This window comes from Haemaphysalis longicornis, unplaced genomic scaffold (assembly GCF_048455015.1).
Source record: "Haemaphysalis longicornis isolate Haplotype H1 unplaced genomic scaffold, Haemaphysalis longicornis Haplotype H1 scaffold_3, whole genome shotgun sequence".
Lineage (NCBI taxonomy): Eukaryota > Metazoa > Arthropoda > Arachnida > Ixodida > Ixodidae > Haemaphysalis > Haemaphysalis longicornis.
In genome coordinates, this window is record NW_027526335.1 from 224,723,001 (window position 1) to 224,739,069 (window position 16,069).

Sequence of the window (16,069 nt, forward strand, 5' to 3'; positions counted from 1 at the left end):
CAAAAATTCAAAAGTCCCTTTTGGTGCTAGTTCTCAGGACCAATCCTTTCCCTCGATGCGGCGCTCTCGAAGAGACCACGAGGAATCAAGAAGCCCGACCGGGCAGACCGACATTGAGAATCTGCTTATTCCAATTCTCTTAGCAGCCATCAAGGCCCTGCTGCGGCCTAACCCTTCCTCTCGGCGCTTCCCTAAAGTCGACGCTGTTCTGTCTCTAGAGGCCCTAATAGCCGCTACCTTCACAGCGCAACAGCGAGAAGGCATATCCCAACAATGACGACTCGGCCGCCATCCCCATTTCCGAAAGTGTCTATAAACCCCCATCTCAAGGACTGTACAATGTTTCAGTGGAACGCCCGTGGCTTGCGTTCGAAACTTGCGGACTTTCGGAAACTTTTACGTTTATATCAATTTCAGTTTATTGTGATATCCGAATCTCGCGTTGGAGACCCATTTCGTTTAAAGAATTATTATATTCTTCATTCGCGAAGTTTAAACGGTTTTAGCCGGCTGTTCATGGGTTTCCGCAATGATGTACCTGCTGCAGCAGTGGCTGTTCCACCTCATCAAACCGGAGTACGTCTGTGCGAGGACTATAACTGGCACTCAATCATTCACATTAATTGCTGCCTATCTAGAGCCAGAGACTGCCTTTGATGCTTCCAAGCTTGAAGGTATCATCACCAGCACTGCTCCGCCACACCTAATCTGCGGCGATTTTAATGCACACCACGAAATTTGGGGAGCGCACAATCAAATTCCCGCGGAGCAAGACTGGCCGAGCTGATGATGAAATATAGTATAGAGCCGTTACGTATAGAGTGTTACGTTCCTGAAAAATGCAGCAATCAGCAGCTGCATTGATATTTCGTTTGTATCAAGCCATTTTGTACGGAAATTTGCTTGGATAACAGATTTAAAAATGAGAGGGAGCGATCACTATCCCGTGCTCATATCCTCTCCCTATTCGGCTGTGCGTCGAGGTGGAAAGAGAATGAAACTCACGGACTGGGAAGCACACACAGCGCGCGTAAATATCAGAATTACGGCGGTAACTCGAAAAGAACACCTGATTCCAACCATGACCAACTGCCTTCAGGACTGCTCCCGATCCACGGTTGAGCGTCTCAATATGAAGACAGATCAAGACTATGAAAGATTACGAGCGCTTCGCAGGCGTGCGGAACGTAAGGCACGATGCACAAAGAAATCAGAAGACGTTCTATAGGCTCGCAGAATGCAGATGCACGTAAGAGGCTACTTGGAAAAGTTTAGCAGAAAGCGATGGCGGGACGTCTGCTCAAAACTAGACGTTTGCAAGCCTCTATCGGGAATTTGGCACGTCGTTAAAGGAATTCGCAGCGATGTTCAGCAGCTGTACCCATTCCGAGCGTTATCGGTGCACGACGACATTTCACTCAAAGCGGCGGCAGAAGAGTATTGTAGGTTACTGTCTACAAGATCAGTACTGCCGACACGCCCACAAGTGCCCCCTCCGAAGTCCCACTTGTGGCTTGCCCTGCCAGCGACCTTTCCTTTTCCATATACGAACTCAACGCAGCCATTGCTCGTTCCAAGAAACGTTCTTCAACGGGTCAAGACGAAATAACTTACCCGGCCTTTTCTCACCTGTCCCATCACTCTCGACTGCGTCTCCTAGAATATTATATAATTCATTCTGGCAATATGGCAGAGTACCTTCCCAATGGAAACTAGCTAAGCTAGTGGCCATCCTAAAACCTGGTAAACGACCAACGACTTATGACTCTTTCCGACCAATAGCTTTGCTAAGATGTGTCGGCAAAATTATTGAGAAAATGACATTCAGAAGAATGGCCTGGTATTTTGAGACCAACAACCTCTATCCGCCTCAGATGAACGGATTTCGCGAAAATGGAGCGGCCATTGACAACGTGAGTGCTCTAGTTTCATCTCTAGAAGACGAATTTAGTTTTTCATGATGCCATTCTGACATCTCTTGCTGCTCTTGGGTTTGGTGAAAAACTTTACGTTTGGATTTCATGTTACCTGCAAGGGCGACAACTTTTCGTGTCCACGCCGGATGGCCCAACTCCCTACTATACTATAAAAAAAAGAGTACCTCAAGGAGCCATCTTGAGCCCTCTGCTCTTTAACCTTACTCTTATCCACCTAAAACCAGTACTCCCACCTGGCGTCCACGTCACACTTGATTTGGCCATTGCTTTTACTCGCAAGCACATGAAACGATATCTACAATATGCGCGAAACCAACGATGCCTCGGAATCTTAATACACCGGAATCTTTCCTGGGCTCCTGAAGTGAAGAAACTCCGTACAAAAATAACAGCAATCTCAAAAATTCTGGGGCATCTCGCCGGCAGTCGCTGCGGCAGTGACTTTCGCTTCATGGTACTGCCCTCTAAAGCCTATGTCGACGGTCTGCTGCGTTACGGCCTCCCTTTCCTCCAGAAGCTCCGGCCCACAAGCAGAAAGCAGCTAGATGTGGCCAGAAAGAACTGCAGCCGCATCTGATTCGGCCTCCCGAAAGGCTCGTCGTGCTTAGGTACGATCGCTTAAGCTGGCTGTCTGCCTCTAGACGCGATTCGACTCCAGGAGACAGTTCGAATACAGTTGCGTCATCGGCTGCACGCCAAAAGCCCTATACTAACACGCATGGTTGAAGATGGTAATTCGAGTTGCGGGACGTTATACCTTTCTGTTCCCTACCAGGCATCAAAAGCAATGTCATCTAATTTTTCACCATGGACCCTTTCGCCCCTACATATCAGATGCAGCATCTCCGGAATTGACTCCAAAAAGAGCATTCCTCAAAGTGGACTCCTACAATTACCACTTCAGCATATCAGGCGGCTGTACTCTGAAGCAAACCACATCTTCACAGATGGCTCCGGCACACCTGAGCGCAGTTCATCCGGAATATTTATTGCCTCTACTGGCCAGACTTTCTCTTATCGCCTTAAGCATGCGCCATCATCTATGATTGCCGAGCTTCACGCCATCAAGTTAGCTATACGCTACATTTTACGCCAGCAGCCCGAACAATGGACTGTTTTCACAGACTCGAAGGCGGCTCTCCAAAGCCTGCAACGCAACGACTGCTTCACCATTCACGAACAAGCCTCTCGTGACATCAGACACCTGCACCACCTTGACAACGACGGTGGACAGCGTATAATGTTCCAGTGGCTTCCCGGTCACTGTGGTGTTCTTGAAAATGAGAAGGTGGATGAATCTGCTCGCAGAAGCCTGGAAATGCGCAATGTGAGGAAGATTTTTTTCACTAAGCATGATGCCACAACTATGGCGACGGCGCTCGTTTTAATGCAACGGAACCGTCTCTGGTGCTTTCCAGATCACCACCTTGCCTTCGTACCCTACATAGACCCTGAGCTCAGGATGAGGCTGCCAGAGGTACTTCCGCGCCGATTAGAGACGTTATACTTCGTCTCAAAGCAGCGCTTACGTTGTCCCACCTTTTTCGACTTGGTGTCACCACAAAGCCTTAATACGACAACTTCGGGTCACCGGAAACCATGAAGCATTTGCTTCTGGAATGCTCCGCATGCATACACGCAAGGTGCAGTCTTGTGCAGAAACAAGACCGCCCCAGCCCAGGACCAATGACCTAGAAAGTACTTCTTGGTCCATGGCCATCTCCAACAGCTCAACGCAAAGTACTGGAGGCGTTGTTCGACTATATCTGGACGAGCTTGGCGAGATTGCAGTGATTTAGAGTTTAGAAGACAGACGTTTTAATCCCACTACTCACAAACTGAACGTCATTTTTTTATTTTTCTGTCTTCTTTTATTTCTTCTCTTTTGTCCACTTTATTCTGCTGTGTATTCTATCGGGCCTTTTCTTTCCCCATCCCCCTTCCCCCGCCGAGTAGCATGTCGGTGTCGAAATTCCGGCAAAGATCTCGGCTTTCTCTTCTAATAAAGAGTCTTCTCTCTCTCTTCACTCGGCTGCAAGTTATAGCGCGTGCTAATGCGGTCCACTTTGGGAGAGATGTGAAAGCCTGCGGACGCAACGATCCGGGCCTGCCACTCTTGGAGAGCTTTCAGCGGCAAGTTCGGAAATAAGTGCGAGATGCAACCACCTGGTCTCCGACGGAGGGAGGGCGCCGCCAGCTTTGCTTTTTCTCTTGCCTTACACCGCTAGGGCAAGCTGCGTCATTTTCTTTAACAAAAAAATTCTGTAGGCAACGCCGAGTCGCATGAGATGAAAGAGAGCCTCCACATTTAGTTGGAGCTCCAATTCAATGGGAACCGTAAGGCTGGAAAATATGTGACAAGAATTGAAAGAACTGTGATGAACAGAGACTGCAAAAAAATTTCGTAAGTAGGGGGGGGGGTCTCAAGTCAATAGCTTCTTCGTCTTCTTCTTCTTCTTCTGATTATTATATTATTATTATTATTATTATTATTATTATTATTATTATTATTATTATTATTATTATTATTATTATTGTTGTTGTTGTTATTATTATACTCTAGTATTACCCTAAAAATTGTGGAGCTATTTCAAAAGCGATTAGTGTAAGTGACTGTTTCTATCAATCTTGATGTTTAAAGGAAAAACAAGCCCTTTTGAGTTTCATGCCAAAAACCTTTCGCTCTTTCTTTTTTTAATTTTGTGGTTTTATACAAGTGCGTTCTCTTTCGGTGTCTGAATAGTTTTACCAAATGTCGGCCCTGGCTTTTCCCGCTTTCATTTTCAACCTTCGTTCATAATGAAATATTTAAAGGCGGAACATTTTTTCCGAGAAAGAGTAACGGAACGTGAAGGGAAACTTATATTAGACAGCATTTTTCGCCCTTCGTAATGTTTGTATACATGTTAAAATCTAAACAAATGCCCATTTAGCCGTGCCGTAAAATCGTGCCCTTCTTTCGCTGTGCTGTTTTCACGCTGCGCTGTTTTGTCGATGTGCTCGTTTGTCGCGTGCGCTTTTGACGCCGCGCTGTTATGTCGGTGCCCTTCTGTTGCGTGCCCTTTCGTCGTGTGCTGTTTGAACGCCGCGCAGGAATCAACGCACACCAACAGCTTCCTTCTGCTGGGTTCCCTCTCCCGCGGTGATGAGACTAATACCTCGAAGTTCTAAATGAATACAACTTATTCTAGGCAAGTTGTAAAACTAATACAACGGACTGATAATATAAATTGCAAAAGGGTGAACTGAAGGGCTTGTTGGTACATCATAACGTTTGAAAACAGCGGCGAAAGATTGTCGTTGTCATACTTACTAATCAGTAGCTATCACCTTTTTCTGTCAAAATTTTATTTCGTATTTTTTTTCCTTCTCTTCCCCTAGTTTTTCATGTATATATTTTCTTGCGAATTAGATCGCTCAGTTGTTCGTCAGCGCTTGTGTCGTCTATTACTTGCTCCGTCCCGTCTTCCGCGCTGTTTTCAAACGTTATGATAATATAAATTCACAAAGTGAAAACATTGCCTGTCGACACTTTCACACTTTCGCACCGCCTACAAATCCCAGACACTGAAATATAACGTACCTGTTGTACTGAATGAATTCTCTCAAGATGCTTGTTGCAAAAGTCGGAGAGAACTGCGCTCGTTCTTTGCACAAAAATTGAAGTTATTGCTTGTTTCTTTTCTGAACCTTGAAACTTATGCTTAGTCGCACGTTTGAGACTGTGTTTGGGAGTGTTTCTTGTCTCATGCATGTTTTCTTTGGAAAAAGACCCCCAGTATTGCGGACGCAATTTTGGTTACACTCTATAGCAGAATATTTATCGCTATTGTGAGACAGTGTCTTTCTGTACCTGTCTGTATACTTTATAAGAACTGTACAAGTAATTGTTTTTTTTTTTGTGTGTGTATCAAGTGTTTTCCACATTTCTTGCTTTTTGTACCGACTTGCCTTCAAATGGTCTCGTGGGCATTGTCAAGCTCTACGCGTAGCTTTTAGCCCTAGAGACCATCCAGTTATGTATATTTTCTGGAAAATAAAATTGCTACGTATCTAAAAAAGACTGACCCACATGTGCTTCTGCAGGCGCGAGGTGAGGAAGGGCAAGCTCAGGACCAGTAGCAGCCAGGCAGCGCAGCAGAGAGCCGGCCCGACGCCTGCGCGGGCAGCCAGCATCCAGAACACCATGGGCAGGAAGAGCGCGCCGAACAGTGGCGTGGGGACGCAGAACGCGGCGCTGTAAACAGTCGAGCAGTCGACTCCAAGCATCGAGGTGATCTGACCGGCAGGGTAGCGCGCCTTCGACCCTGCAGACATAGTGGTCACCTGGAAAGCAGCTCTCACTTAGAGTCTACTCAAGTCATTCCCCCTAGAAGACAAAATTCTATTTTCCAAGAGTAGCGTACTGCACAGGCGTATTTTCAAGTTTCAAGCTGCGCCATTTTTCACCTTGGCGACTGCTGTGGAGACTTTGGGCTATAATATCAAGGGTGTCACGTCATCACAAAACACTCTCTGAAGCCATCAACTCGCAATAGTTTGCGGACGTTTAAGGATTGCGGCCATCACACACGCACTTCGGCATAAATTTGTCATCTGTTCAGTTTATCTGTTCCTGACGTTTCAGTCGCCACCACGCATGCTAGGACGTAATGAAGGCGAGAGCATGACGGAATCCTGTGTGGCGGCGGGGTGGGTGGGGTACGAAGAAGGCGAGACGAGACACGGCGATCATCAGCGCCCCTTCTCGTCTGGTCTTCGTCGTTCCATCGTAACACCGTTGGTGTGAATTTGGGACCCAACATCTTCAGGGCACGTGTGAGCACGAATACCAGCCTGGTGTCATAACACATAACTGAGTTATAAAACAGCGCGGGAAACGAGACTACAGAAAGGGCACACAGACAGGGTGCTGACTAACAACTGAGTTTATTGTCACTGAACGGGCACTAAATAGGAACAAATAAGAGGCAGGTTTTCTTTCCATCTTTAGGAAAGAAAACAATAACTAAAGGCAATAAAAAATGTACAATCAATTATATGTTGCAGTCATACTACAGTGTTCGCACGAAAACGTAAGACTTCGCAGATCAGTAACGCAAGTGCGTCAGTGCACAGTAACTGCAGGGAATGAGACACACCTTTTTAAAGACGACCCCTAGGAACATGGACCTTGCCCTGCAGCCAAAGGTGTTGATTATGTCTATTTGGTAGCACGAGACGAGTAATTCCATGGCACTTGTTGCTGAGAAGAGCAGCACCGCTGTGGCCACGCTGACGCCATTGCTTGTACTCAGGAGCAGCCTGTCAAGAGGAGAATTGCAAATACCGACAGGATTGCGCGTCACTGGCGCACGAAAAAGTGGCAGTGTATTTGTCTGGTTCACTGCGAATGTCGCCGAAAGACGATCGTCCTCTGCCCTCCCTGTCACTAACTGCCTTCTCCGCTGTTAGCAGTCGTGCTCTTGCCATCCCATCTCGCTATTCTCTCGATGAAGCGAATGGAGGTTTCTTCAACGCAATTCAAATTTCCCGCCCTCATACTGCTCGCGCACCATCTGTTGGGGCAGCGCGAATTTTTTCTTTACGTTCAGTATTTTCTTCTGCGTGGAACATCAAGTGCCGCTTTGCGTTTCGAACAGCGGAGCTGTTGTAGGTCGAGTCTTTTCATAGTCCTGCTGAAGGTGGTGCGTCATGCAGAGGCAGGAGACCCGCCGGCGGCCTCGCAGAATCCGGTTCTCAAGCGCACCGATAGAGGTCTCGCATGGACTAAGGACCCTAAAATTACTAAGGTAGTGCCAACTGTTCTCACCGTCTCCGCTTCTCCCCTCGTTTTTACTTACTCCTGACCCGCGGCGCCACGCGCACTTTATCTCCGCGCAACGCCGCCATCTTTGTTGGCCTTTTCAGAGCAGACGCCCTCGAAACGCTGTGAGGCTGCTCGCTGCAGACAGTTTTTCCTTGCAGTTTGCTCTTATTTTTGCGCCCCAATCGCCGTTTGGTGGCACATATAGGATTTCTAGAGCCCCGTTTCCCCAACACGCACCAGGTGAGACCACTGTGTGTTATTTTTTTGTCTACAAGGGGATAATAATGCGACGTGTATGCCACTCACGCAGACGCAGAGCACGGGGTTAGTTTACGTCTGCGGGATAAAGCGGCTTGCTGCAGCATCTTTAAATAGTTCGTGAACGCGAAATGATCGAACGTGAGCATTGCAAATTACTGTTGCGGTAATTCGATTCTTGCATTCGCGTTATTGGGTTATGGTCGTGCAATTAGTGCACAGATGTCTGGCGCATCGTTCGCGGCCGAATACAGAACGCATCAATCGCAAATGTCGTAGTTCGAGCGCTGCGATGGCTTCGTTGTGTTCGCGCTGGTTGTGAATCATTGGGCGGCGCCCAGCCTACGCCCGCATTTACTACCGACATGCATCCTGCCGTCCATGCAGTTTCGAGTGCTTTGACGTTTTAGGGGCGAAGCTCCTAAAGCCATGGGTCTGTCCATCCCTTGTGTCTCGTGGTACGTGACCGCCGCATGCTTTCAGAGATGTCGCAAAGTGGGCCGCGTTGCACGCGCAAGAACCGGCTGCAACCGGCAGCGCAAACTCGGCACCGGGAGCGCGAGCTTGTCTGTGTTCGCCAACGGAGGCGCGAGCGCACGTGCACTGCGAGGGGGAGATCACGCAAGAGATCACGCCACGAACGCAGGCAGTCGTTCTCGGAGATCGAACGAGACGCAAGGACCTTTGCTCGTTTCCTCTCGTCTTGTTCGGGCACATTGATTGATTGAAAATATCTTTATTCAAAAGAAAAGAAAAAAGAGGGAGGAAAGAAGGTGGCTATCCCAATTCCGGGATTCCACTGGCCTCCATCGCCGCTATGGCTCTCTCTACCAGCCATCGCTGGCAGGCAGGGTCATCGCTGCGCAGGGTGGCCTCCCACTGCTCCCTTGACGTGTTTGTGAGTGGGTGTACTGTTGGTATGTACTGGCATGCCCACACTGTGTGGCACGCGTCCGCCCTCTCCTGGCAGTGCGGGCAAAAAGGTGAATATAACGTGGGGTACCAGCAGTGTAATCTAGCCAGTGTGGGTAATGTGTCTGTCTGCAATCTCCTGAGAATGTGCTCTTCTTCATTACTGAGGCTTTTGTCCGGTGGTGGAAATGTTCTTCTGTTCAGTCTCAATATGCTCAAATATTCGCTGAAGGTAACGCTCACCATGTCTAAGGACGGGGCTTGGTACAAGGGGGCCGGGATAAGAAGACCTCGGGCTGTGGCATCTGCGGCCTCATTCCCCTTGTGCCCCGTGTGTCCTGGCGTCCATATGATGAGCACATTTTCCGGTGGGCGTTTACGAAGAATTTGGTGGGTGATTTTTAAGACATTGCCGTGTATAAAGTTTCTGCAGGCCTCTTGCGAGTCAGTTAAAATTATTGCCCTGGGGTTGTAAGCGATAGCTAGGGCGATGGCTGCTTCTTCCCCCTGGGCGGCGATTTTTATCTTTACGGTAGCCGAATTTACAACTCTTCCATCCGGTGTCGTAACGGCTGCTACCATCTTGTCCTTTTGAGGTCCGGCGGCGTCCACGTATAAAGTGTTCTGGTTGCTGTCCCATAGTCGCCCCAGGTACTCGGCCCTGGCTCTCCTTCTCTCGGCGTTATGTATGGGATGCATATTCCTAGGTATTCGACTGATGGTAATTTTGGCTCTTATGTCTGGAGCAAGATCTTCTAGCGGCTCTGAATTCCCGCCGGGCGTGGTGATACGTAACTGCTCCAATAGCCACTTCCCATTGGATGTTTAGTTTAACCGCTTAATTTGGGCTATCTTCTGAGCTTCCCACAGTTCCTCCACCGTGTTATGAACCCCGAGCTCTAGAAGTCTGATGGTAGATGTCGAGTTTGAATCCCCAGGGCCATCTCGAGCCATCCAAATAAAAACATTTGTCTGTCTGTCTGTATGCTTTTCTAATTTGAATGGTTAGTTTTTCTACCTCGCCCTTGGTGAGTCGGAGGTACGCCGTCCCGTAGATGATACGCGATACAATAAAAGCTTGTACTAGCCGTGTAGCCTCCCGTTCACCAAGTCCGTGGCGTTTATTCCTAATTCTTCTTATCTTGCTGAGGACTTGTTCTGTTGCTGCCCCGAGTTTTTTTAGTGTAGCCCCATTTCCCATGCCTTGTGGAATGTGTTGTCCCAGTATTTTGATACAGTTGGTTCGAGGGACCAGCTCGCCATTGATGTGAACTTCTATGTTATCGCTCGGTCCTCTTCTGGGGTTCTTCAAGATCAGTAGAGCAGACTTCTCCGGAGCGCATTGCAGACCCCTGCTTTTAGCATAGGCATCAACTACATCGGCGGCCCTCTGCAAGCTCTCCTCCACTTCTGCGTCGCTATCTGTTCTGCACCATACCGTGATATCGTCTGCATATACCGCGTGACGAATCCCGGGAATGCTGTCCAGTGCAGTGGGGAGGTCTCTCATCGCCAAGTTGAAGAGAAGGGGCGAGAGAACCGCTCCTTGCGGAGTACCCCTGGAACCAAGAGTTATCGGCTCCGATTTTATGTTCCCCAGGGATATAGTAGCTTGTCGCGTTGTGAGAAAGCTTCTGATGTACCGGTAAGTCTTCTGCCCGCATCCAATGTCCGTTAATCCCTTGAGTATACTGCTGTGAAGCACGTCATCAAACGCTCCCAGTAAGTCGAGAGCTAGGATGCACCTAGTCTGGGCCCTGGTTGGCTTCTCCAGAAGATCCTTGTACAACCATAGCAGTATGTCTTGGGTGGACATGTGTGGCCGAAATCCGAATTGTGTGTTTGGCAATAGCGAGTTCTTCTCAATAAATTTAGTGAGCCTCGTGTTTATTACTCTTTCTAATACCTTCCCTAGACACGAGGTAAGCGATATTGGTCTCAGGTTTTCTAGTTTTAGTGCCTTGTTGGTTTTCGGGATAAATCTGATTTCAGCTTTCTTCCAGCCTGGTGGTGTGATTCCGCGATCCCAATGTTCCAGAATAAAGTGTTCCACGAGTTGGGCGATCGTGTCGTCGTCCAGGTTGAATAGTTGTCGAGCTGTAATAGAGTCTGGTCCAGGAGCTGCCGTTTTTTTCATGAGTGTTAGTTCCGCTCTAAATTCTTCAGTGGTTATCGGTCTGTCTAGTTCCTCGTTCGGTTCACCTGCGTATTCGGGCTGATCTTCTGGGGGATCGGTACAGCGGTATTTGTCTGCTAAGCGCTTTATAACCTCTTCATCTGACCCTTCTGTTAGATGTATAAGTTTGTTTAGGCGTTCTTGCGAGGCCGCCCTCATCCCGTTCGGGTCTATCAAGGCCCTTAACAGTTTCCAAGTTTTTGCACGCTTAATTTTCCTCGAATTTGATCGCACAGTGCATTCCAGTTTTGTTTTGTTAGGCTGATGGCGCAGCTCTCCGCTTCTCGATTGAGCGCTTCTATTCTCCTCTTCAACTTCTTATTATGTTTCTGACGTTTCCACCGCCTTGTGAGGGCTCTTCTAGCATCCCATATGTGCAGGAGACGGGAATCTACAGCCGGGGTATCCTCCGTAGTATTTACGATTTTAGTGTATGACGTGATCTCTTCAACTACATTTCTCGTCCATTCCTCGATGCTTCGTATAGAGATCGCCTTATTAACTCTACTTTCTCTCCATTTGTCCCATTCAGTAATTCTGGCTTCTCCAATTTTTCTTTTGCATCTAATACTATCGAATTCGGTCATCAAGATATAGTGATCGCTGCCTAGATGTTGGTCCAGGTTTTTCCAGTTTGGGCTTCTGACGTTTCTTACCATTGTTAGGTCTGGGCATGTATCTCTACTTACACTATTGCCCATCCTGGTGGGAAATTCAATGTCTGTCAGGAGAGTCAGGCCCTCCTGGTTGATCGCCTCTTCCAATTTCCTCCCTTTGGGAGTAGTACTAAAGTATCCCCATGAGGGATGCGGGGCGTTGAAGTTGCCCCCTATAATGACCGGTTCCCTCTTAGCTCGCCCCAAGAAGCCTCTGATTATTGGAGCCAGTTTCGGATTACGGTCTTTAGGAGGGCTGTACACGTTAAGGATGTGTATTCCGGCTGCACCTCTCTTGATTGGAAGGATGGTCACATGACAATGTGAGGTGTCCACGTCCAATGGGTCTTGTAAAATGGCCGTGTAGTGTTTGTGTACTAGTGTGGCCGTGCACTGGTCTTGTTGGTACGTTCTGTAATCCTTTAACTTGATAGGCGTCACATAGAGTTCTTGTAGGAGAATGGCTGCCGGGGGTCTGTCTTGTTGAGAGATAAAGAGGCTTAGGGCAGATTGTTTACGCCCGTAGCCAGGGCAGTTCCACTGCCATACGCTTAACTTAGAGGGGTGTGGCATATGGAGTCTGTATCAGAATACCAGTCTCCTTGCATAGATTTTGGCTCCTTGCGTCTTTTTTTCCTCTCCTGCATTTCTCTGCGTGTCGCGGTGATGGCCGTTTGGATGTATCTTCTGTTTCCTGCAATTTGTTCTCCCATTTCTGTGAATTTTTCCTGTGCTTTCTGGAGCTGAGCTTGTGTTTGCTCTCGGAAGGCTCGAAACTCTTGTATTATTTGCTGGTAGATGTCCCCCAGAGAAGGTGGCGGGTGTGGTTGCACTTGCCCATGTTGCTTCGGCTGCGCTTGCAGGGGGAAAGAGTTCGTGTTGGTCTCAATCATACCGTGCTGCTGAGTGTTCGTTGTGAGTTCCTCAATGCGTGCTTCCATGACTGCTAAGCGTGCCTTAAGAGTATTGTTCTCTTTTCGGAGTGCCTGCAACTCCTCATTTTGTTGAGTGTGTTGTGCGTGTGTTGGGAGGGGAGGCCAATCTGCACAGCTCACCTTACTCGAAGTCTTTTCCACCCCTGGCAGCAGGCGGCCCGAGGACGTCGGCTTCGTTGCGCTGGTTTGCCTGGCCGGAGGGTGGCTCCATGGTTTGTCGCTCCAGGCGTGACCTTCCTGGTTGGAGCTTGTGTTCCTTGCTTTCCAGGCGGATTGCCGGCGGCGGGATGTAGAGCGGCCACGTGATGGTGAGCGTCCGCGCGTCGTTGACGTCGATGTGGAAGTCCTCAACCGCACCTGTTGCCTTCCCCTCGATTGGCTTCTTCCTTCGCCATTCTTTTCGCTCTTGTGTTCCCCGTCCGCAATCTTCGATGGCTTGTCTGGGCGGAAGAATTTGAGTGGGCATTCCTTTGCGTAGGTTTGATGGGACCCCGGCTCTCTTAACTTTTCTGTCTGACACGGGACTAACCGATGTTCTTTAAACTTGGGATCCTCAGATTTTTTTCTCCTAGTGCTGTAAATTTTTTCTACGTTCTGAACTGATTTTATTTTCTTCTCCCTCTTATTCATTGTTGGTGCGCACTTCTTCCCCTCTTTTTTTTCACCTCACTATGTTCACCCCCATCGGAAGTAGCAAGCCCCGCCGTTTGTGGGGCTAACCTCTTCAGTGTTCATTAAAGTTTTCTCTCTCTCTCTCTCTTGCATAGCGCGCATACGGGAGTACATGGGTGTGCCTCCGTGGGATTGGGCCGCCCACAAATGACGCAGGCATAACCTTTTGGTTTTGGGCATACATCTGCCCTGTGCCCCGGTTCCCCACAATTGAGGCACGCAGGGCGGGTTTTCCTGTAGATGTAGCATCTCTTTTCTAGCCATTCGTATGTCCCTGTGTACGGGACCTTGTTCCCGGCGAAGACGATCATGGCGGAATTAGTTTTTCCCAGTCTCCTGGCGCCTAAGATGTGGAATCCCGGAGCTTATATTTCTCTTTCAATCTCGCCGTTGCTAGCCTCAGGACTGACGCCGTGGATAATTCCCCTGCACACGTCGGTCGGTAGCGTGGGGTATGCGGCGACTTGTACCTCCTTTACAGCTAGGCGGATGAGTTGTATTTTCAAGAGTTAGGCTGCGTCCTCTTCGTTACAGATACATGCGATGATTATATTCTGTTGTTCATGTATTCTTATTTGTGGCCTTTCACGTAGTGGTGCGCTGAGGGCTTCCCTAATGCTTCTCACGATTTCCCTTTCAGAGCTTCTGAGGCTTATCGTGGTCTTCGGCTTGATGACAATCTTGTACGCAAACTTGCGCAGACTGGGCATTCTAGGAGATTTCGGTTTTTCACCCACCTGTGTTTGCACGGGTTCCGTTTGTTTCTTCGATTGGCAAGACTTGAGTGCGGCTTGTCGTCGGCGGAGCTGTGTGCTCCATTCCGGGTCTTCCTCGGCGGCGCCATGGTTTTGTGTCGGCGGGCGCTGCTGTGTGGCGTCCACGTAGCTGTATTCCATCGCCGCCGGGTCGTATCCCCTTGTCAGGGTAATTCCAGAAGGTTCCATCTTGTTCTGGGGCAATCCGAACGTCAGTGGTGGGGTTAGGCCGGGCACTATGCCCGACTGACCCGCCGAACTGGCGTCGCTGTGAGACGCCGAACTGGCGTCGCTGTGACACGCCGTCGCTGTGGTCGTGCTAGGCCTATATAGGCCCAGCTCTACCGCGAAAAGTTCAGAGCCCTATATCGCAAAACGTTGGGCACTCATCAGGATAAAAATTATACCCAGCGATTCCTGGCACTTTAAAATGTCCGCTACAGCACTTTTCACGGTGATGCAGGCATTCTTTCGGTGATGAGACTTGCAAAGGCGCGGTGCTCACACGAGGTGTGGCCGAACGCTTCCGCGCTTGCAGCGCCCCTCTCTTCGGGCACAAGTTCGCCCTAAATAAAAGTTCTTTCTTTACCGTTGTGTCCCATCCTACGTGACAAATTGTGGTGGAGGTGCGGGGTAGTCCTCGATGGCGCGGGGTCTTTCACCAGGTCTGGGCCTGGGAGCATTGACTCCGAAAATAAAAGTTGATTTGTACAATGTACGCACACAGTCTTACGTCTTTCTTAATGATGTAATGGGCGAACTTTCACGGGAGAGTTACGGTTACCGATGATCTCCCCCTCTCGAGCTTCGCCCCACTTATCATCATTCATTCCGTGGATATGGCGTGATTTTTTGTGGGACATATTTATTTCACCTCCATGTCGTTATAGGCCGCTGTGAATAGATTTAAAACACACACACACCATTGTTTGGTGTGTGTGCACGTACAGCGACGTGAAAAATCCCTACTGCCCAGAATTCGTACCCGATACATTACACTGAACTTGTCCCTGGTCCATTTTCGCGTTGTGAAGCTCAGGAATTACCCAGCTAGGCGGCACCCTCACGCTCTTGGGTTACTGACGACCAACTTTCTTCCTTGGGTCGCTCATACTTTGATTGTATTTTTATTGATTTTGCCCGGAGATTTCACACTGTGAATTGTAAACTAATGCTCTCCAAAGTCAGTAAGCTTTATCATGACAGTAGTTTCATCAAGTGGATCGAGTGTTTCTGACTAAATCGCACGTAGTGTGTGGCCATTAAGGACCACGACTACGTTATTTGCCCGGAGTTATACGGTGTTCCGCAAAAGCCCGTGTTCCGTCCTTCCTTATTATTTATACTAATCGTTTATAAGATTTTTGCTAGTTATTTGGTCCTTTATCAAGAAAAATCGAAACTATCTCATACCGGGCGTATTAAACTAACCTGGTGCAACACAGGACCAGTGAAAATTAATGTAAAGATATGTTATTTGCTGCTCTTTGCAAGCAAATAATTCCACCAAATAAACCCTCCCACTTATCCCCTCAATGGCTCAACTTTAACTGAAATTACTGCGTATAAATATCTCGGAGAACAAAATTACCAATAACCTTAAATCAATCAATCACTATACATTCGAGATCACATGCATTACAGTTGTGTGTCGCACAGACAAAATGCTTGACAAGGGCGTGTGCTTTTACGCCGGATGTTCGTGTGCAAACAAACCACTCAACTTAGCAGCCGGAGTAACACAGAACTAAATAAGGTGGGAGTGCCTAAATAATGTGAGCGCAAGAAACCGATTTAGATCATAATGTTTAGCCGTATAATGACAATCTGAAGAAATGCTGCTTACGGAGACACCATCAGTAAACTTCAGGGTAATGTAACTACAATCAGTTTCATGCATATGCCGGTTTCGCGACGCCGGCCTGTAACAGACACCTAGCGCTTATACAGACCGACTGT

The 16,069-nt window shown here is 48.4% G+C and overlaps 1 protein-coding gene across 1 annotated transcript in view; it reads right to left on the reverse strand.

Annotated features, from left to right (window-relative positions):
- Nucleotides 1-16,069, reverse strand: part of LOC144176017 (ATP-binding cassette sub-family C member 2-like) — a 320,694-nt gene that overhangs the window by 108,327 nt on the left and 196,298 nt on the right. The window contains exons 9-10 of the mRNA XM_077705121.1: nucleotides 7,079-7,241; nucleotides 6,006-6,263 (exon numbers count right to left, since the gene is read on the reverse strand). Coding sequence (XP_077561247.1) covers nucleotides 6,006-6,263; nucleotides 7,079-7,241 — 421 coding nt within the window. The remainder of the gene's footprint in view (nucleotides 1-6,005; nucleotides 6,264-7,078; nucleotides 7,242-16,069) is intronic.